This window comes from Octopus bimaculoides, chromosome 7 (assembly GCF_046866305.1).
Source record: "Octopus bimaculoides isolate indiv1 chromosome 7, ASM4686630v1, whole genome shotgun sequence".
NCBI lineage: Eukaryota > Metazoa > Mollusca > Cephalopoda > Octopoda > Octopodidae > Octopus > Octopus bimaculoides.
The window spans coordinates 39146389-39169271 of NC_142934.1; the positions used below are offsets into that span (position 1 = coordinate 39146389).

Genomic DNA, 22883 nt, shown 5'->3' on the forward strand with positions numbered 1-22883 from the left:
AGGTAATCTCAGAACTATATTGAGATCCCAAGCAAGCTCCCTTAATAGGCACTGCTTGAAAATCAGCTCCTACGATAACACCATTGCAAAGCAAACCTTCTACAGCTCAGGGTTGTACAGAGCTGGTGACTTTGTAGTCTCATACCATAGAAAAGGTCATAACATGGATAGATTTAGAAAAGATATTTAATAAACATATTTTAGGATTTTGGCTTAAACAACCATTACCATTAACCCAATGCAAGCCAACTTCCTAAAGTAACGTTTGATGTAAACTCATCCACAATAACACAATAACGATACAATAAACATCCAGGAAAATTGAAATGTCCCCTTCCATGATAAAGAGCCTAATATAGGTACAAGTAAAGTTGTTTCCAATCTATCCTCAGAGAAGATTTTTAGCAGGATCACTATTTATCATAATGTTACACTACCTAATCCTTTGAATTATAGTACTTTTATATAGAAAACACTCCACTCATTCTCAGTAAAAGAAGAACAAGGAAGGGATAATTTGGTTTAATACACCGCAAAACATGGAACTACCAAGCTGCATGGTTGAGGTTTCAAACGTAAATGAGAACAAAAATGAAACTTCTAAAATGTAAAACGAAAGCACGAGCAGGTCTGATAAAAATTTAACAAACTATGAGAGGTCATGATAAAAAAACCTATGAATATAGGAAGAAATTTCTTGGCTACAGTTAGGCAACATTTCTTCCCAAAACAGTTGAATATCGAGCATCCATAACACATCTGGGCAGCATTAAAAGGAGTTATAAAGCATTTATTGTAAAAGTTTTCTAAGATCAATACCATAACTAATAAATAATTTAGATCAAAGAACAGAAAATATACTACATCATTATACCAAATTTATCTGAAGACTCGAGGACTTCAACAGGAAGTCTGAAATAAAGTTTAACATTCGTCATTGGAGGACGTTTCTTTTGCAAAATTTCCTGGTTTCTTGATCCCAATTGACTAAGTAAAATAAATTCATATTTTTTCTTTTGCCCTTATTTATAATTGTTTATAATTTTCACCTCAAAAGGTATTTTAATATGATGACCACTGATACATTCTTTTTCTAAAAAAAATTATCCTTATATTAGAATTAAATTTATTACCATTTACTTCCAGACTGGTAACCACTTTACTTGAGTTACCTGACCGTCTACACGTGTGCAGAGGCTTGCTACAGAATTTCTGTTTAGATATATTTAGGGTACTTAAATGCACACATGACTTTTCCATGGGTATATGTAAATATTCCATTTATTCTTATCGTGTTTCTCGTTGATGAAGGAAGAATCCTTTTGGATTACTCTAGAAATCGGTCCGATTCCGAAATAACGAATTTAAAAAATTCTGTTAGCTTGCTTTCCTCGTTTCAACACGCTGTGTATTTATAGTGTAAAATATTTAATGTGGTTAGACGATCTAAAGTCTATTTTTCAGCATATTGGCATGGAATTTTTTTCTTTTGCTCTTATTTATATTTGTTTATATATTTTTATATATACTTTTATTCGTTTACTTGTTCAGTCATTTGACTACGGCCACGCCGGAGCACCACCTTTTAGTCGAAGAAATCGACCCCAGGACTTATTCTTTGTAGGCCTGGTACTTATTCTATAGGTATGTTTTGCCGAACCGCTAAGTTACGGGTACATAAACACACCAACATCGGTTGTCAAAGGATGGTGCAGGGTACAAACACAGACACGAAGACACACTCGGATAAACATACACACGCACGCCACACACACACACACACACGCCACACACACACACACACACACACACACACACATATATATACGGCGGGCTTCTTTCTGTTTCTGTCTACCAAATCCACTCACTCACAAGCACAGAGAAAGGAATACATTATATTTCTGTTTTCTCGTGTCTATTTTCTCCGTTTACCTACTTTCACATCATGACTAATGTTTTTTTCCTAATTATCAATGAAATAAATAGACTGGAACATCGGTGTTGTTTTAATGAGTGGCCAGTGATCGAATGTAGCGAACCTTAGCTATTATTGATTAAGAGTGTGAGTGTGTATGGTAGTATTGAGTATGTGTATTTATATGTGTGTGTGTGTGTATTTATATATATATGCCTGTGCGCATATACGAAGGTATGTCTATGTATGCATGTGTATATATATTTATATATATATATATATATATATATATATATATATATATATATATATATATATATATATATATATATATATATATATATATATATATATATATATATATAACGTGAGAGAGTTAGGGGTTGGGGGTTCAACCCACTAAGGGATAGTATCTATCCAGTATACTGCTGGGAGGGTACCCAATTATTGCTACACTAGTGCTATACTAGGTGCAATATATATATATATATATATATATATATATATATATATATATATATATATATATATATATATATATATATATATATATATATATATAAATAGTGGGGTGAAATATCGTGATCTCGGTCACTTATATGCCAAAGGCCTGAGCACCTAGCCAGCGGGGTGGCGTCTTTTGAAAGCTAAAATAAAGTGAGGGATCACACTATAATCAGTGGTGTATACTAACATCCGATTTTCTGAACAATATAGTTATTACATCTATCTATCTATCTATCTATCTATCTATCTATCTATCTATCTATCTATCTATCTATCTGTGTGTGTGCGTGTGTGCATGTGTGCGTGTGTGCGTATGTGAGTGCGTGTGTGTGTGTGTGTGTGTGCGTGTGTGTGTGTCTGTGTGTGCATGCGTGCGTGCGTGCGTGTGTGTGCCCGCGCTCGTGTGCCCGCGCTCGTGTGTGTATCTAGTACATATATGTAAAGGATCATAAATAACTTAAGACAATAATTTATTGTCTTAAGTGATTTAATTACTGGCAGGTTTTGCTAAGCACACAACCACACCTGCACGTATTAAGTTTCCGAAGGTAATTTAAATGGGATATTTTAAATACTACAGTATTTTAGTGTATGTTTTCTATGCATTATCTATGTACATATGCATTATCAATGTGTATATATTTAGGCGCAGGCGTGGTTGTATGGGAAGAAGCTTACTTCACAACCACATGCTTCCGGGCTCTGTCCCATTGCGTTGCATGTTTGGCAAGTGTCTTCTAATGTAGCCTCGGGTCCACCAAAGCCTTATGAGTGGATTTGGTAGACGGAAACTGAAAGAAGCCCGTCATACATACATACATGCATACATACATATATACATATATATATATACAAAGAATATATATGCATGTATACACACATATATGTATATAGATGCATATCAGGGTACAGGACGTTAGAACAATGAACTACAGACAACAGAACGAACACATAGGAAAACAGAAAGCCACTTGGAATTATTCATCAGCTGCCTCTATTCTAACTAGACGTTTCGAAGATAAGGCAGATGGTACTCTAGAATAGTCTCTTCCTGAGTAGTGGATCAACCCACTAAACAGAAGATTCTGCTCTCGTATGACCTGTGGTCAACTTTCTTTTCACTCCAGCCGCTGTGAAGGCAAGACAAACTACTAGCGTTCTACATCAGATTCGCGTTTGGCCGTACGGCTTTTTTATGTTGTTTTCACTGTCGAATTTTTCCTGTCTTGTTTTACGTTTGCCACCTTGGAATCCTCTGTTTAGTGGGTTGATCCACTACTCAGGAAGAGACTATTCTAGAGTACCAACTGCTTTATCTTCGAAACGTCTAGTTAGAATAGAGGCAGCTGATGAATAATTCCAAGTGGCTTTCTGTTTTCCTATGTGTTCGTTCCGTTGTCTGTAGTTCATTGTTCTAACGTCCTGTACCCTGATATGCATCTATATACACATGTAGATGTAAGTATATACATATATGTGTGTATACATGCATATATATTCTTTGTATTATTACATCATTGAACGCACACGTCCTTTTTGCAAGTATATATATATATATATATATATATTTATGTCTGTGGTTTTCTTCCACCACCGCTTCACAACTGATGTTGGTAAATCCCCCCCCCCCCAACTTATCGGTTCGGCTTAAGGGGGCAGATAGAATAAGTACTAGGCTTACAAAGAATATGTTTTGGAGTCGATGTTTTCAACAAAAATCCTTATGGCGCTGCTCCGGCATAGCTGCAGTCAAATGACTGAAACAAGTAGAAAAATAATAGAATATATGTGCACAAGAGAAAGAGAGAGAGAGAGAGAGAGAGAGAGAGAGAGAAAGAGAGAGAGAGAGAGAGAGGTTGAAAAACGAAAGAGTGCGAAATTACAGAAAAGCTTAAGGAGTGTCTGGCGTACTGTCATTTCGGTATCATACACTCCTAATCTAACAACTATTAGTAGAGTAGAAGTACTGCAATCATTACAACTATTAGCATTTCAAATTTTAATATCTTAACACAAGAAACATTTATATTTTAAGCCAGTAGTTCCCAATCTTTTTCAGGCTGCCTCCACCGTGGTACCCAGGCCACATTCCTACCGCTCCCCTCACCTTCCACACCACAAATGTAGACGACTTTCTAAAGCAAATTCAAAACAACTGTATTTCACAAATAAAACTTAAACCTAATTAACCTATTAATATTTCTTTAACATTTATCTCCCCATTTTGGCCACCCTATCATCATCTCACTTTTCTTCAATGCTCCAAGGAAGAAGTACTGGCCACTTTGGGAACCGCTGTTTTAAGCAAATAAGACATCCAAGCTTTAATTTTTTCATGCATAATTCTGGGATGATCTTGGAGTTAAAAACAAATTTTAGAAAATATTATTTGAGAAATGGTGACTTCATTTCAAAACAATCTTCAACGCTTATACATTCATGCATACGTACATTATCTATGTATGTATGTATGTATGTATGTATGTATGTATGTATGTATGTATGTATGTATGTATGTATCTATCTATCTATCTATCTATCTATCTCTCTATCTCTCTCTCTATCTATCTATCTATCTATCTATCTATCTATCTATCTCTCTATCTCTCTATCTCTCTATCTATCTATATATATATATATAACTAGATATACATACATCTACATACATATATAAAGATATGAGTACACGCGTCTGCGCGCGCGAGCGTGTATCTTTAATCTTCAGCTCGTTTCAGTCATTATACTGCAACAATGCTGCAGCACCGCTTTGAAGAATTTTTAGTCGAATGTGTTGACCTCAGTCTTTATTTTTAAGCCTGGCACACACACACACACACACACACACACACACACACACACACACACACACACACACACACACACACACACATATATATATATATATATATATATATATATATGAAGCCGCAAAGTTACGGGATATAAACATCCCAGCACTAGTTGTCTAGCGGTGGTAGAGATGGTGAGGACAAACACAGAAACAAAGGCATATACACATAGATACATATATACACATATATACCAAGTGCTTCTTTCAGTTTCCGTCTACTAAATCTACTCACAAGGCTTTGGTTGGCCTAAAGCTATAATAGAAGACCTTTGCCCTTGGAGGCAGTGGAAAGATCCAGGGAGCATTGAAGAAAAGTGAGATGATGATAGGGTGGCCAAAATGGGGAGATAAATGTTAAAGAAATATTAATAGGTTAATTAGGTTTAAGTTTTATTTGTGAAATACAGTTGTTTTGAATTTGCTTTAGAAAGTCGTCTACATTTGTGGTGTGGAAGGTGAGGGGAGCGGTAGGAATGTGGCCTGGGTGCCACGGTGGAGGCAGCCTGAAAAAGATTGGGAACTACTGGCTTAAAATATAAATGATTCTTGTGTTAAGATATTAAAATTTGAAATGCTAATAGTTGTAATGATTGCAGTACTTCTACTCTACTAATGGTTGCTAGCAGATTAGGAGTGTATGATATAATATATATATATATATATATATATATATATATATATATATATATATATATATATATATATATATATATATATATATATATATATATACATGCATATATATAATATATATATATATATATATATATTATATATATATATGCATATATACTTACGTATATGTACATACTTACATCTATACGTACACACACACACACACACACACACACACACACACACATACACACACACACACACACACACACACACACACACACACACATATATATATATATATATATATATGCATATGTGGGCACAGGACGTCACGAAACGTGTACAAAAGAATACTAACTCCGTACATGGAATATGAACTATTTTTTTGAACAACGAAAGACACAAATGGAAAACAAGACAAACAACATAAAGAACGACCCTTTATTAGTTGTTGGCTGTTTTTCTACTCTCGTATTTCGGACATTTAACAATATACGCTTTCGATAAAACAGTTACTCCCGCAAAGCAAATTAAATACAATTTGGGATTTTGCAGAGAGTAAAAATTGGTAAAACAAACAGGACAATGAAAACAAACAGGAAGGGCTGATAAGCCTAAACGAAGTTGTGTTGGCGAAGGCGTAAATCAAGCTTGGACAGGAGACAGACAAGATCACGTCTTCCTTGTTCCTGCTACAACGGAAAGAAAGAAAGGTCTGTGTATGTGTGTGTGTGTGTGTATTTCGTTTTTGTATTTTAGTCAACAACTATTGTAAAACACAACGAAAATTTTAGTAAATATAAATAAGTAAATGAGTGGAAATCGAACCGGTGTGTTAAGTAATAAGGCACTAAAAGAGAATGGCTCACTCCAGGCACAATAACACACACACACACACACACACACACACACACATGTATATATATATATATGTATATATATATGTATATATATATATATATATATATATATATATATACACGCGCATATACAAACACACACACACACACACACACACACACTCAAACACACACACACATATGTATATATATATGTACACGCTCACACACATATATGTAGATAAATAGATAGACACACACACACACACACGCACACTCACACACACATATATCACTTTCATATTTGGTCTGCAAGATTCTTGATTGTGAACTCGTGTATTAAAACAGGTTTTGTTGCATATCGGGAGGATCATTATTTCAATTAACCAATTTTATCCAATAAACTAACCGCTTATTTGATTAATTATTCGGTTAATCCATCAATCACTAATGTTTGTCAAATTCCTTTCGTCGTCAATCACAACCTCTTCAGATCACTTTTTCTACTCCAAACCACTTTCAGGTGTGTCTGTCTCTTAGTTTAGGTTCTGAGAGGCTGCGGTGGCGGAGAGATAATGCGCGCGCGCGCGTGTGTGTGTGAGCGCGCGCATACATGCATACATACATACATACATACATACATACATACATATAGATATATATATATATACATATGTATGTGTGTGTGGGTATATATATATATATATATATATATATATATATATATATATATGTGTATATATATACACACATACATATACATATATATGTATGTGTATGTGTATGCGTGTGTGTATGAGTGTGTGTGCGTTGTTGGCACTCCGTCGCTTACGACGGTGAGGGTTCCAGTTGATCCGATCAACCGAACAGCCTGCTCGTGAAATTAACGTGCAAGTGGCTGAGCACTCCACAGACATGTGTACCCTTAATGTAGTTCTCGGGGATATTCAGTGTGACACAGTGTGACAAGGCTGACCCTTTGAATTACACGCACAACAGAAACAGGAAGTAAGAGTGAGAAAGTTGTGGTGAAAGAGTACAGCAGGGTTCGCCACCATCTCCTGCCGGGGCCTCGTGGAGCTTTTAGATGTTTTCGCTCAATAAACACTCACAACGCCCGGTCTGGAATGTGTGTGTGTGTACATACATACATACATACATACATACATACATACATACATACATACATACATACATATATGGTTCAAACGTACAGAAAACAAAAGACAAAGACAGGTGAGAGAACAACAAGCAGGTGTATTAGTTTGAATGGAAAAATCTTTAACATTTTGCGCCTACGCTCTCCAACAGAAAGCGATAAGAGATTAAAAAATGTAAAGAGGAAAATGTGTGTGTGTGTGTGTGTGTGTGTGTGTGTGTGTGTGTGTGTGTGTGTGTGTGTGTGTGTGTACACACAGAATGCGCTGAATAAAATATCGTCTAAATTACGCAAAAATGAAAATAACACTGACATCTTATTTTCACAGATATATTTACCAAAATTACATAGAAGATATCTTGAAATACTAAAGAGTAGATTTCTTTAATAAAATCGCCATTGGTTTCAACCACGGCCTCCAGACAACTTCAGAATCTCCTGCAACTGTTCTGGACAGTCTCCTTGTTTAAGTTGGTGAATGCTGCCATAATCTTTGCCTTCTGTTCATCTTTGGTGTTACAAGAAGTTTTGTTGATCTCTCGCTCAACTGCGCCCCACATATAATAATGAAGTGGGATGCAGTCTGGGGAGTTAAGTGGCCAGTTGTTAATGTGCTCGCAGAAATTTTTGACATCCATGGCTGGGTTCTCCTGCTTGTGTGGCATGGTGCAGAGTCCTGTTGCCAGATATAGGGTCTTCCAGCAGCCACACTCTTGACCCAGGGCAGCACTTGTTGTAGGCCTCAGTGTTGAGCCTGAGGCCATGTGGGAAGATGAATGGAGACATAACGTCTCCATCACTAGTGATCTCTCCAGACATCATGATGTTGACTGCATGTTTGATTTTAATCACTCTTGGTACATGTTCTCAGATTGCACTGTCCTTAGATTGACACCCAAATGCTCTGATACGTTCATACTGGAGCTTTCAGCGCGAATGCCAAACAGTACAGCATGTTGTTTCCAAATTTCTGGCAGAGTAGATTGCATCATGGTGGTGTTTTTCTCACAGACGGTGCCTAGCTGACCCTACTATACTGTGTACTCGACAAAATCAATAACAAACAATGCGCAAAATTACAAATATAAAATGGCGACAATTTACCCCTCGCACCCTGTATATGTATGTATGTAGTCAATCCAAACATGAACAAGCAAGAAAAAGCACGAAAAAACAACAACGTGAGGATGTGGAATAAGTACAGTGTTCTTGGACACCCAGGAAAGGAAAGAAAAGAAAGAGGATTTCACGTTTCGAGCGGAGCTCTTCATCAGAAATATAAGAAAGTCCAAAGAAGGGAAGACAGAGAAAGAAAATCGCCAACGATGCACACGTGGTCACATATGTATGTATGTATGTATGTATGTATGTATGTATGTGTGTGTGTGTGTGTGTGTGTGTGTGTGTGTGTGTGTGTGTGTGTGTATATATATATATATATATATATATATATATATATATATATATATATATATATATATATATAGGCGACAGGTCGACAATGCGAGTTTCAGTTTCGATCCCTTTCAGTATTTTAGGAAGCATTTTGGGTGTTGTCTCAAGTGCACCATTTACCACAGGGCTAATTGTTGTCTTAGTCCTTCACAGTCTCTGGCTAAAGCCTATTTCTCAATCTTTTGAATTTTTTTGCTATCGACTCTTGCAAAGCCTATGATCTTACACTGTTTATTTTATCCTCTATAATCATATCTGGTTTCTTGCTTCAATATTTTCGTCAGTTTTTACGGGTTTGCCACATAAGATCCTTTAATTCTCATTTTTTATTGCAGCCTCTGGTTCGTGATCTTACCACTTTTCCGTTATTTTTGAAGTCACATACTCAGCACTCTTTTACCTACGCAGTAATGTCCGCGTTTATATTATTTTTGTGCTTGTATATAGTGCACTCTCTTTAGAGTTGTTTGATACCTTCGTCTCCTCTCCCGTAGATTCTACAATTGCTTTCTGTCTGAGATTTGCCGATCTTTGCCTTTATCAGATTTATTCCAGTGGCTTGTTCCTGAACGGTTACAATCAACGTTTTGGTTTCTTGTTTCAGGTTCCCATCTGTCAATAAGAGTCAACGTTCTTTACTTCCAAACTTCTTGGTCTTTTGTATGAACTGGCAACGTAATTCCATTTCTTTCCATTTGCTTGTTCTGTTGTCCCGTCTTCTTTCTTTGAATTCTACTATTGTTTCAGTCACCCTTTAGGTATCTCTGGCTGCTGAAAGTATTCTTTCTTTATTCAACATAACATAATTTTTCATACCCACTGTCGCAGTACTGACAGCATCTTCTGTATTTAGTGTTTCTCCGCCATCTTCCTTTCTTGATAGATAGAGTCTCTCGGTATTACTTTTAGGGAGGAGAGCATTGTGCATTGCGAACAGCTTCCAGTTCTTCTATCCAAGTTCTGTTGTTTGACCTTAATCCTTTTTAGAAAGGGAGCAGATTATCTTCACACTGGCACAGCCCATGTATTTATTGCTTTAATGATATTCTTTCCATTTAATTTTGTTTCGAGTACCTTCCTAATTCTCTTCTTGTAGTCTTTAGAGATTTTCTCTCTCATTTCTCCTTCCATTATCCTATAATCTAACTGCACCCCAAAGAATTTGCATCCCTCTTTTTCCAGAAAATTCTATACTGCTATAAGGCCTGTTAATGACTTCCAGAGTCGTGGTAAATAAGTAATAGGTCTATAATTGCTGACTTCCAATCTCTTTTCTTTGTTCTTCTGTATCAACACTGTCCTTCTTGTCATCTGTGCATTTTTTATGCAGTCAATAAAAAAAACGGTCGTATAAAAGTGTGTTTACTTGGGAGATTTTTGAGCTTGAATCCCTGAACACGTTTGGGCCAGAGTCTTCCCAATTTGGTATTTTATCGATAATCTCTTTTAATTTCTTGTCCGTAATTGTTATATTTCCTTGTGTCACTCCAGTTTCCATTTCCCTTTTAAATTCCCTTAACCGATCTGCTTTTATATTATGTTGGACTTCTTTGCTTCAGATTTCTGCCCAGAATTTTCTTGTTGCTCCAGGGAACTGTCATATCGGTTCCCTGATGCTTCTCTTCATTGTTCTGTTGTTTATAGAACTTTTTTTGTTGTTGTTACTCTTAAAGAGTCTATCCTACTAGTACAGATTTGTTCTCTGTCGGTATATCATTTTTTTTTTACCCGACACTGCTTTGATTTTTTGCCTTAGTTCTTTAGCTGCACGCAGTCCTATGTGTCATTATTACCTCCGCCTTAGCGAAGGCGGAGGTATTGTTTTCAGTTTTGTTTGTTTGTTTGTTTGTCCGTCCGTGGACAGGATATCTCAAGAACCGCTGGATGGATTAGGTTGAAACTTTCAGGGATGTTTGGCCTTGTGACTGGCAGGAACTGATTAGATTTGGAGATCTATCCGGTACCGGACAAGGGTTCTGAATTATTTTTCCGTTTTTTTTTTCTTACTTTCTGAGAGCGGTCGGGTTCATTTTTAGTATTCTTGTTTGTGAGAGCAGTCGAGTTTATTTCAGATATTCTCATTTTGAAAACCATCTCCGGCTAATTGTTAAGAGGACGTTGGTGTTGCCTTGGCAGAGGTTTGTGCTCTCTGAGTGCTCTTGTTATTATTATTATCATTCAGTAGTCTTATTTTTATCAGGTGCTTTCACTGCACTACCGAGCGCAGCTCTGTGTACCTTGGGTATGTGCTGTGGTTTGTTGTGAAGCTCTTATTGTTACTGCATTGAAAGTGTTTCACGTAGGATGTGTGCGGTGCCTAGTAGTGCTATTTTCTGTATATTATATATTTGTTAGTCCTGGTGTTTTTGTTATGCATTTGCCTGAATATTTTTTTATCATTCCTAATGCGCATATTATGATAGAAATTGTTTCTGTTTTTAGATTCCACATTCAAGTTATCTCTATTTCTATGTCTTTGTATTTTGAAAGTTTCTCCATTTCTTTTGGAGAAACGTTATCATCTGTTGGTGTATGATCTCTGATAACAAATCCGGCATATTGGTCTTAGCTTCTCTATCTTTGTGCATTGGCATATCCCACAGTTTGGTTGTTTTTTTATTTTCTGTGACCTTTTCTGGTGTGTGCCTATACCATCTTTTTCTGTTGTTATTCTATTGTTATTCTATTATTATTATTCTATTATTATTATTATTATTATTATTATTATTATTATTATTATTATTATTATTATTATTATTATTATTATTATTATTATTATTATTATTATCATCATTATTATTATTATTATTATTATTATTATTATTATTATTATTATTATTATTATTATTATTATTATTATTATTATTATTATCATTATTATTATTATTGAGTGAGAGAGCAGTGCATGCCATCAAAGTGAAACTGGGGTAAAATATACGAAGCCCAGTATACCCATTAGGACTACCTGTCTGATAAGGGTACACCAGGCACATGCATCACAACCATATGTGCGCGACATGGTGGTCTCATATCAAGATAAACAGCGCATGACCTCGCATGTGGGGCCCAGTTAGAATTTTCTTCAGGTCGAGTAGCCCATCCCGCTCAAAAGGTCCCTGAATAAGGTTTGTTTAAGGATGTTGAGCAAAACACCCATGTTTCCAAAGGTGAATTATTCAAACCCCAAAGAATTCCTCTCAACACATGGCTATGACGCTCCCCCACTACTTCTGCTCGTGATCAGAGATGCACATATCGTCAGCCACTAAGGGACATGCTCAACGGGTTAAGAATATTTGTTGTAGCCCATCTTTTATACCAAGACAAAGCAATGTACATGATAACACTTCCAATCAATTAAGATCAGGAGCCATGAGAGCCACTGCCTGGTACTGCATCCGGGCTTTGTTATTATTATTATTATTATTATTATTATTATTATTATTATTATTATTATTATTATTATTATTATTATTATTATCATCATTATTATTATTGAGTGACAGGGCAGTGCATGCCATCAGAGTGACACTGGGGTAAAATATACGAAGTCCAGTATACCCATTATGACTACCTGTCAGATAAGGGTACACCATATGTGCGCGACATGGTAATCTCATCAAAATTAACAGCGCATGAACTTGCAGGTGGGGCGGACCGACCCAGTTAGAATTTTCTTCAGGTCGAGTAGCCTATCCCGCTCAAAAGGTCCTTCAATAAAGTTTGTTTAAGGATGATGAACAAAACAGCCATTATCATTATTAATATTATTATTATTATTATTATTATTATTATTATTATTATTATTATTATTATTATTATTATTATTATTATTATTATTATTATCATCATTATTATTATTATTATTATTATTATTATTATTATTATTATTATTATTATTATTATTATTATCATTATTATTATTATTATTATTATCATCATCATCATCATTATAGGGTGAGAGAGCAGCACATGCCATTAAAGTGGCACTGAACGAAACACCTATGTTTCCAGAGGTGAATTATTCAAACCCCAAAGAATTCCTCTCAACACACGGATATGATGCTCCCCTACTACTTCTCCTCGTGATCAGAACTGCATATAACGTCTGCTACTAAGGGATATGCTCAACTGGTTAAACTGAAGCAACTGACAAGCAAATCTGTGGTACTGAGCAGAATATTTTCTGTAGCCAATACATAACATGTATACATAACATGTATACTTTTATACCAAGACAAAACATGTATACTTCCAATTAATTAAGATCAAAAGTATGAAATCCTATGCTTCAAAAGCCATGAGAGACACTGCTTCAAAAGCCATGAGAGCCATACAGTCTCAAATCATCCAGAGAGTGGGGTTGACTTTTGGAGTTTTTTCTTTAACTAATATCGCAGGTTCATTTTCTTCGACACCAAGGCTAGAAAGATGACCACAACCTTCGTATTTCCCACTTCAAATCGTCATAGTTGTTTATTTATTTTTTCTTCTTTCACATTGATAATGTTGTCACCGGGGCATGCTATGTCGATTATTATGCATTTTCTTTCTTCTTTTTTTTTTCACCACAACAATGTCCGGTTTCCGATGTCTGGTCGGTTGATCGCACGGGATCATTGCATCCCACAGGATTCTGCAATTCTCATTTTCGATGACTTCTTCTGGAGTTTTGTCATATTACGCATTTGCTCTTTGTAGGTCTTGATTTCCACAGAGCTCTCAATGGATTATTCTAGCTACATTGTCATGGCGTCTTTTGCATTCACGTTGTGCCAATTTTGGGCATTCGCTAACAATGTGGCATATCGTTTCACCACTCTCACCACACATTCTGCATTTGTCGCTGTCGGTAGTGTTGTCTATACTCACTTAACATGGTCCTTAACGCTTGTTCTTCAGCTGCGTATATGAGTGCTTTTGTCTCTACCTTCAGATCACTCCTCCTCACCCATAGCCACCGGTCCTCTGTATCTGTCTTGGCGTTCACATCTCTTGCAAACTGACCGTATGTTTTTTTCTTTCCATGCTTTTTCGTTTTGGGTGTTCATTTCCTGTTTAAATTTTTCTTTCATTACGCAATTTTCAGTTTTGATGACGCTGGCCTTCTTTGTATGTTTCAACAATAGGTCCACGGCATTTTTTATACACGGCACTAAGCTGTTTTCCTCTGTTTCGATAAAGTCCTGGAAACTCCCACCCTTTCTTCTGGACAAGTACAGCCTATTGGTGTCACTCTTTAGGCGGAAGGCTCCGTGTACTTTCAACATTTTTTCCTCTTGGTATCCATTTTCATCGCTTCTCTCTTTTGTTATATTATTATTATTATTATTATTATTATTATTATTATTATTATTATTATTATTATTATTATTAGTCAAAACGAAGAGCGCGATTTTAGATGTTTTATTTTTTGAACAACATTTCGACAGAACGTCTGTCTTTCTCAAGTTCAAACCAAAAGGTGATTGAAAATTCAAAATTTCAGAAACCAAACGTAGACTATGAACGTGAGTAATCAGCGTCCATACGTTGATAGAATGACATCATCAGCTTTTGTCAGTTTTTTAATAAGCAGAAAGAAAGAAAGAAAAAGGAAGACGACAGAAAAAGAAAAGAAAAAGAGAGAAAGAAGAATATTCAATCAAACAGTTTTGTATAAATTTGATGATATTCTCCTGTCATCTTATTCATTCCTCCAGGGCGTGATGTCAATAACCCGCAAACATATTTCTCCTCATACATTCTGAGAAGTGAAAGTGGGGTACATTCAGGATATTTTTTGAGAATGTGCACTTTCAAATCTTCTTCAAAATTGCAGCCGCTTGAAACGAAATGTTCAGCAAGTTCTGTTGAACTACTGTTCTTGCTGAACAGTTCGTTTCAAGCGGCTGCAATTTTGAAGAAGATTTGAAAGTGCACATTCTCAAAAAATATCCTGAATGTACCCCACTTTCACTTCTCAGAATGTATGAGGAGAAATATGTTTGCGGGTTATTGACATCACGCCCTGGAGGAATGAATAAGATGACAGGAGAATATCATCAAATTTATACAAAACTGTTTGATTGAATATTCTTCTTTCTCTCTTTTTCTTTTCTTTTTCTGTCGTCTTCCTTTTTCTTTCTTTCTTTCTGCTTATTAAAAAACTGACAAAAGCTGATGATGTCATTCTATCAACGTATGGACGCTGATTACTCACGTTCATAGTCTACGTTTGGTTTCTGAAATTTTGAATTTTCAATCACCTTTTGGTTTGAACTTGAGAAAGACAGACGTTCTGTCGAAATGTTGTTCAAAAAATAAAACATCTAAAATCGCGCTCTTCGTTTTGACTATTTACCTTCGTGAAGAGTTACGTCAATCCTTTTTTTAAATATTATTATTATTATTATTATTATTATTACTATTGTTATTAAGTTGGGGCATGCCGATGGTCTGTCCGAGAAATAACGAACCACTGGAGGATACCGTAATAGCAGCGCTAAGAGCGGAAGGTGAAACAAAAAAGTGATGTGGAACATCGTGCGCGAACAACCAGTAACTATGGACGAAATAAAAAGAAATGCGAGAAATGACAAATTTATTAATGAGACAAAAAGAAAACTGTGATCGACAAAAGGAAATTAAAAAAGGTCTGATGCAAAGAACCGCCAAGATGTGAACGTGTACTTTATATGTGATGGTGTACTAATGTAAGCTGAGAGGGTGGTCATACCACAAGCATTACAGAAGAGAATGCTAAAAGGGTTTCATGTGGAACATCCAGGCATCTCTAGAATGAAAGCGTTGATGCGAAGTTTCTTATACTGGCCAAGCATGAACAAGGATGTTGAAAACCTGATAAAAGGCTGCAGAGGATGTGCGCTGGCCGCGAAACTACCTATTACAAAATGTGAACCTTGACCAGAAGTAAAATACCTTGGTCCCGATTGCATTTCGATTTTGCAGATCTGGCAAATGGATATTATTATTTTATAGTAGTGGACAGCTACACAAAATGGCCTGAGGTCGCGCGGTATAAACGACCAACCTCATATACGGTAATGAACTTCTTACACAAGCTGTTCGCCAGATTTGGTATACCGGATATAATTATCTCTGATAACGGAACACAGTGTGCATCCTGTAAGTTTAAAAGATTCTGCGAGATGTTCAGGTTAGATTATAAAACTATAGCACCGTATGACCCTAGATCGAATGGTAGGGCTGAACGATTCGTGGACACTTTTAAGAGAGCTTTAAAGAAAGCTAATAAGGAAGCCACGGACGAGGTCACGATCCAACAATTCTTAAGGGTATACAAGGTAACTCCGAAACAAAATGCGCCAGAAGGAAGACCATCAGCAAAATTTAAGTTTGCCACAAAAGTGAAGTCAGTATTCAATAAACAGTTACCAGTAAAATATAAAAAAAATACGTGCTAGTAAAGACATGCCAAAATTCTTTAGAATCGGTGATAAGCTATATGTAAGAATGTACAAAAATGGTAAGCAATACTGGGAAGAAGGAGAAATTGTAACATACGTAGAGAAAATGATGTATGGTGTATGCAGTAGAAATAAAATGGAAAGGAGACACAGAAGTCAGCTTAAGGAAAGAGTCACAGAAAAGGAACCAGCAAGAGTGGAAATACCAATGCATTGGCTATATGACACTTTTCAGGTTCCAACACCATTACAAGAAGTTGAAACCACACGTACAAGGAAAAGGAAGAACACTGAATTCCTAAAAGTAGACCCTAAGAAGAAAATATATTGAGTATATATATATATATATATATATATATATATATATATATATATATATATATATATATATATATATATATATAAAGGGTAGCAAAACTATACAAAATTTTATATATATATATATTCAATATAAAATATAAGAGAAATTACCCATTACATATGTTGCCTATTGACTCTTTGCTAGGCCACTGGTAGTAAAATTTTCCAGCGCTAAAATGCATGTTGTTTACATCAGACCTCTTGTATATTGCATTGACGTCTCGTGCTGTAAGCTTGTGACGTCATCTGGATTTTTATTGCCTGTTGATAATTTTGTATAATCGGCGTAGCTAGTGACAGTGACTGTCTGAGTCACTGGAAATGTCTAAAAGAGCTATTATAAACAGTAATGATCCTAAGATAGTTCCCGGAGAGACGCCACTGTCTATATGTATATATATGGATATGTATGTATGTGTGTGTTATATATTATATATATATATGTATATATATATATATATATATATATATATATATATATATATATATATATTACGGAGATGCACTTGCATAGCAAGTGACCTGATCTGAGATCGTGTGCTGGAACGAAAACAATTGCAGCGTGGAAGGTGTTTATAAGCCATTTAAAATAACACAAAATCCGTTAGATTCACTTCAACATTTAAATTTAATTTGTCAAAATATTTTCGTCGCTTTGAGACCGCGACTGTAACAGACTGTTACAGTCTGTCATACCGGCCATGATGAAATACCACAAGGTATAGAAAATACGTATTCGCCTTTATATATTTAATCCTTTATATTGAACACTCAATATTTCATATATTCAATAAGACATTCAATACTTCATTTCATTGTACCATCCATTTTTATATTATATATTATATATTCCATATTCTATATCCCACATTAATTTTACAAGAATATAAATAAAACACAAAAAACAGACAGAGTTGGAATTCTTTTAAATAAAATTATATATATATATATATATATATATATATATATATATATATATATATATATTTCAACATCTCCCGAACTCTCGGCCCTTCGATGTCTCCGACATCGTCATAAAATCGTCCGATAAGGGTGGAGCTGTGGTGGTGTGGCGCATAGACCTTTACAAGGCTGAAGCTCTCCGCCAATTTCAAGACACCGCCTTCTATTGCCCTCTGTCCTCCAACCCCACGTCTAACTACCAAGAGACTATGTCCTCCATTATTCATGATTTCATGTCCTTCTCCCGTCTCTCTCCTACCGCGTCCAACCTCATTTTCCGCACTCTACGTACACCCACTTCTTACTTCCTTCCCAAAATTCACAAGCCCGACAACCTTGGCCGCCCCATCGTCTCCGACTGCAACTACTCCACGGAAACGATCTCTAAATACCTCGACTGTGTTCTTGTCCCCCTAGTGGCTTCCCTTCTCTCCCACACCCACGACACTAACCCTGCTCTCCATCTGTTAAACTCTTTTTCCTTCTCTTCTCGCCCCTCTTAATTTCTGCTCACTCTTGATATCAAAAGTTTATATACGGTGATCCAACACAACGAAAAGCTTTTTTACGCTCAAACACTTTCAGACCTTCGGCCTGACCCTCAATCTGATACCTCCACACTTCTTCGTCCGGTCGAACTTGTTCTCTCCCTCAAATGCTTCTCGTTTGCGAGGGATTTTTACCAACCGTTTTCGGGGAGTGGCCATGGGAATTAGAATGGGCCTCAACTATGCGAACCTGTTCGTTGGCTACGCTGTGGCACAAATATTCTCACAATTCACTGGTCCCACTACCGAACTATACTGTCGTTATATCGATGACTGTATCGCCGTAACTTCACTCGCCCGCGAACAACTAAATTCTTTCCACTCTTTTGTCCAATCCTTCCATCCTGCCCTTGAATTTTCCTGCACTATCTCTAACTCTTCTGTCGAATCTCTCGACATTTCTTTCAACATACACCACTCTTGCTCTCATTACCTCCATCCACTACAAACACACTGACTCACACTCTTGCCTTAACTTCTCCTTCTCTCACCCTACCTACACCAAGCACTCCATTCTATATTCCCTATTCCTCTGCTTGCGCAGGGTCTGCAGAGACAACCATGGCTCGCCACTTCATCCTATGTGGATATCCCCTCACTACTACCTACACTGCCCTTGCCAGGGCACGATCTGTGGACTGTGCCTCTGCTCTTTCTCCTCGCACTCGTCAAGCCGTTGCCGTTTCCCGTTTCCTCTCACCTACCACCCCTCCGTCCTTCCCATCCAACATACCATTCTCTTAGCCTTCCGGCAACTCCAGTCCGACCCCTCTATCTCGCACATCTTCCCCAACCTACCCCTTCACATAACCTGAGTGACCTCCTGGTCCATAGTTTCTTCCCTAATCCCACTTCCCAGCCTGGTTCGTACCCCTGCTCCAGCCAACCCTGCCGCACCTGCCCCTACATCTCCAACGTCACCACCCTCACAGGCACTCTTCATTGTCCTTATCGCATCACCGATACCTTTACCTGCGCTTCTGGTAATGTTATTTACTACATCTCCTGCCCCTCCCCCTCTCCCTGTCCTTTCCTGTACATCGGCCAAACGGGACACCGCTCGGCTGACCGGTTCGCGGAATACCTCCGAGACATTAGACTCGGCAATGACACCTCGGTCTCGTTCCATTTTCGTTCTACCGGTCGCTCGCTACAACATCTGTCTGTGTTCGGAATATCATTGCACAGAGGCCACCCGGACTTCCACTTTCGCCATGAACAGGAATTAATCTTGTCTCTTCGCTCTTTTGCGTCACATGGGCTCAACTCACCTCCTCTCTTCATCTGACACCAACCTCACCTCCTCTCCTCATTTGACACCTGCCCCACACAACTCCATACACACTAGCACTAACCACTTCTCAGCTCCACACCACACACCATCATCCACACACCTACACATCATCAGCCACACACCTGCACACCATCTTCAATAGCGTTACCACACATACCACTATATGAGCAGCCACACACTGTTTAACTCAATACACACACTACACACCACCTTGCACACGCCCACACCCACACAAGAACATAATATCTGAACAGAGGCAATATATACCCCCACACCTACATAAGCACATAATATCTGAACAAATACAATATATACATACACACGCAACATGCATTAATACATGCAAAATACATAGACAAAGATAACTTTCGCTCACATACAAACACCACACATATGCACACTCTTTGGTCACAGGCACACATACATGTGCGCACACCACGTGAAAAAACATACATCAACTGCTGCACAACACACACACACACACACACACACACACACACACACACACACACACACACACACACACACACACACACACGTCAGAGTCCCTTGCTCCTAGTCACGCATGCACACTTACACAAGGTAGCCAAATATCTTTCTTCGAAAAGAACACACTGGGTTATGTGGTCGTGGGTTCTAGCTCCAGAGAAGGTTACGGCAGAAATATCATTGGTATTAGGTCAGCTCATTTGAGCTGGGCGAAGGCTAAACAATAATAATAGCAACATTAATAGCGAGGCAATTCTCTTCGTGGTGACTCAACTTGCTAGAAATAGCAGCATTATTTCTTTTTAACTTCCTATTGTTGGAATGAATGATACAATAATAGTCGTAGATACACTAGTCTAGATAGAGATGAAACGGTCATGGTCGGGACGTCTTTTGCACTAGGTCTGTCCATTCACAGTTCAGTTGACTCTAAATAACAACAACAACAACAGGTATAAACAAAGAACAAGTGAACTTACTTTAGTCTTTCACTCAACGGTAAAGTCCATTGTGTTTTACCTTCACATGTATTAATATAACTTGGTCTTCGGACATTACTTCTCCAACTCTTTTGGGGTAACGGTTCCACTTTATTTGCAAACATAGCTTCACTACCTTTTTCTTTTCTCTAATCAAAATATATTCATTTATAGTTTTGTGTGTAGAATTAGTTAAAAAAAAGTATTCTGAAGTAATCGCAAGTTTTAACAGTTTTAAACTCAGCTTAAATTTGTATAATGAAGTTTAAAAAAAAAATGTTTATGTTTTTACTTTATTTTAATAGCTAGGCCTGGACACAAGCAATTGTGTGTTTGTGTGTCTGTGTGTGAGTGCATTTACTGTATTTAGGCTGATTCAGTGTTCTGGAGTTAACCCATCGACGCGTTGTTTATATATTGAAAGGAAGAAGGAATCGAAGCAGAAGTCCTAAATCTAAGTTCTAAATTTTAGTACTGTTGTTGTTTACCTATAAGTGAGTTGGAACTGAGCAGATATGATCAAAACAGTTCCAGCCTAGACCATCCCAACATTTCTTAATGGTATAGTGTATCTAGGATACAATATACAGTGTGTGCGTCGTTAAGTCTATTTATTAGTATCAGGTTGAGCAATTACTTCAAGGCTGGTCCGGCGTTGATTCGTTTGTCAACTGTTACAATCACTAGAAATTTAATGTACTAGCAGTGGAAGATGTGTGTGTGTATGTGTGGTTGTGTGTGTGTGTGCAAGTGTACGTGCGTGTATGTGCAGAAACAAGAAGAAAGAAAAAGGGAAAAAAGTCAATATATCAGCAGCCAATGAAATAAGCTTGTCTACGTGGTTGTGTTTAGGCCTTAATTGTTGATCGAAGACCACAGCAACAACATTAGACATTATAGTAAAATTTAAAAGGAAAAACGCAATATATCATTTAACTCTTAAAACTGTTTATTGGAATAAGTATTTACTATATTATATAATGTGTACTGAAGACACTCGTAGTTGCCTATTATATACATACATAAATTGCATGGTAGGCATGGTAGTGCGCTGTATCCATATGTATGTATATATGTATGTATGTATGTATGTATGTATGTATGTATGTATGTATGTATGTATGTATGTATGTATGCATGTATGTATATATGTATGTATGCATGTGTCTATATGTATGTATGCATGTATATATGTATGTATGTATGTATGTATGTATGTATGTATCTATCTATCTATCTAGCTAGATAGCTATCTATGTACGTATGTGTTTACGCAGTTATATATATATGTAGTTATATATATATATATATATATATGCATATAAATGTATACCAGTATAATGCTCCTCCCAAGGTTCAATAGTATTTCTTTCAAAACACGAATTCACATCAAAAATCTTGCAAACCAAATACAAATACGAAGTATATATATCTATCTGTCTCTCTCTCTCTCTCTCTCTCTCTCTCTCTCTCTCTCTCTCTATATATATATATATATATATATATATATATATATATATATATGTATATATACGTATATACATATATATATGTATATATATGTGTGTATATATGTATATATATATATATGTGCATATATATGTATATATATATGTATATATATATTTATATATGTGTGTGTGTGTGTGTGTGTGTGTATGTGTGTATGTGTCTATATATATATATATATGTATATATATATATATATATATATATATATATATATATATATATATATATATATATACAAATAATAAATGAGTATATGCATATATACGTACATGTATGTACATACTTACATCTACCTGCATATATAGATGCATATCTGGGTACAGGACGTTGTAAACAAAGCGTAGACAAAATGATAAACGAGTACAGAAAACACACAGGCCACATAGAGAACATCTCCTTCATCAGCTGCCCCCATTCTAACACAGGCGTTTCGAAGAGTAGGACAGGACACATGGTTAAAATGG

At 36.6% G+C, this 22883-nt stretch overlaps 1 protein-coding gene across 1 annotated transcript in view; it reads right to left on the bottom strand.

The window, feature by feature from the left end:
• The window catches only part of LOC106883978 (transmembrane channel-like protein 7), a 141887-nt gene extending 120288 nt beyond the window's left edge, over positions 1–21599 (bottom strand). Inside the window, exon 1 of the mRNA XM_014935137.3 lies at positions 20908–21599. Coding sequence (XP_014790623.1) covers positions 20908–21032 — 125 coding nt within the window. The 5' untranslated portion in view covers positions 21033–21599. The remainder of the gene's footprint in view (positions 1–20907) is intronic.
• Between the last annotated feature and the right edge of the window lie 1284 nt (positions 21600–22883).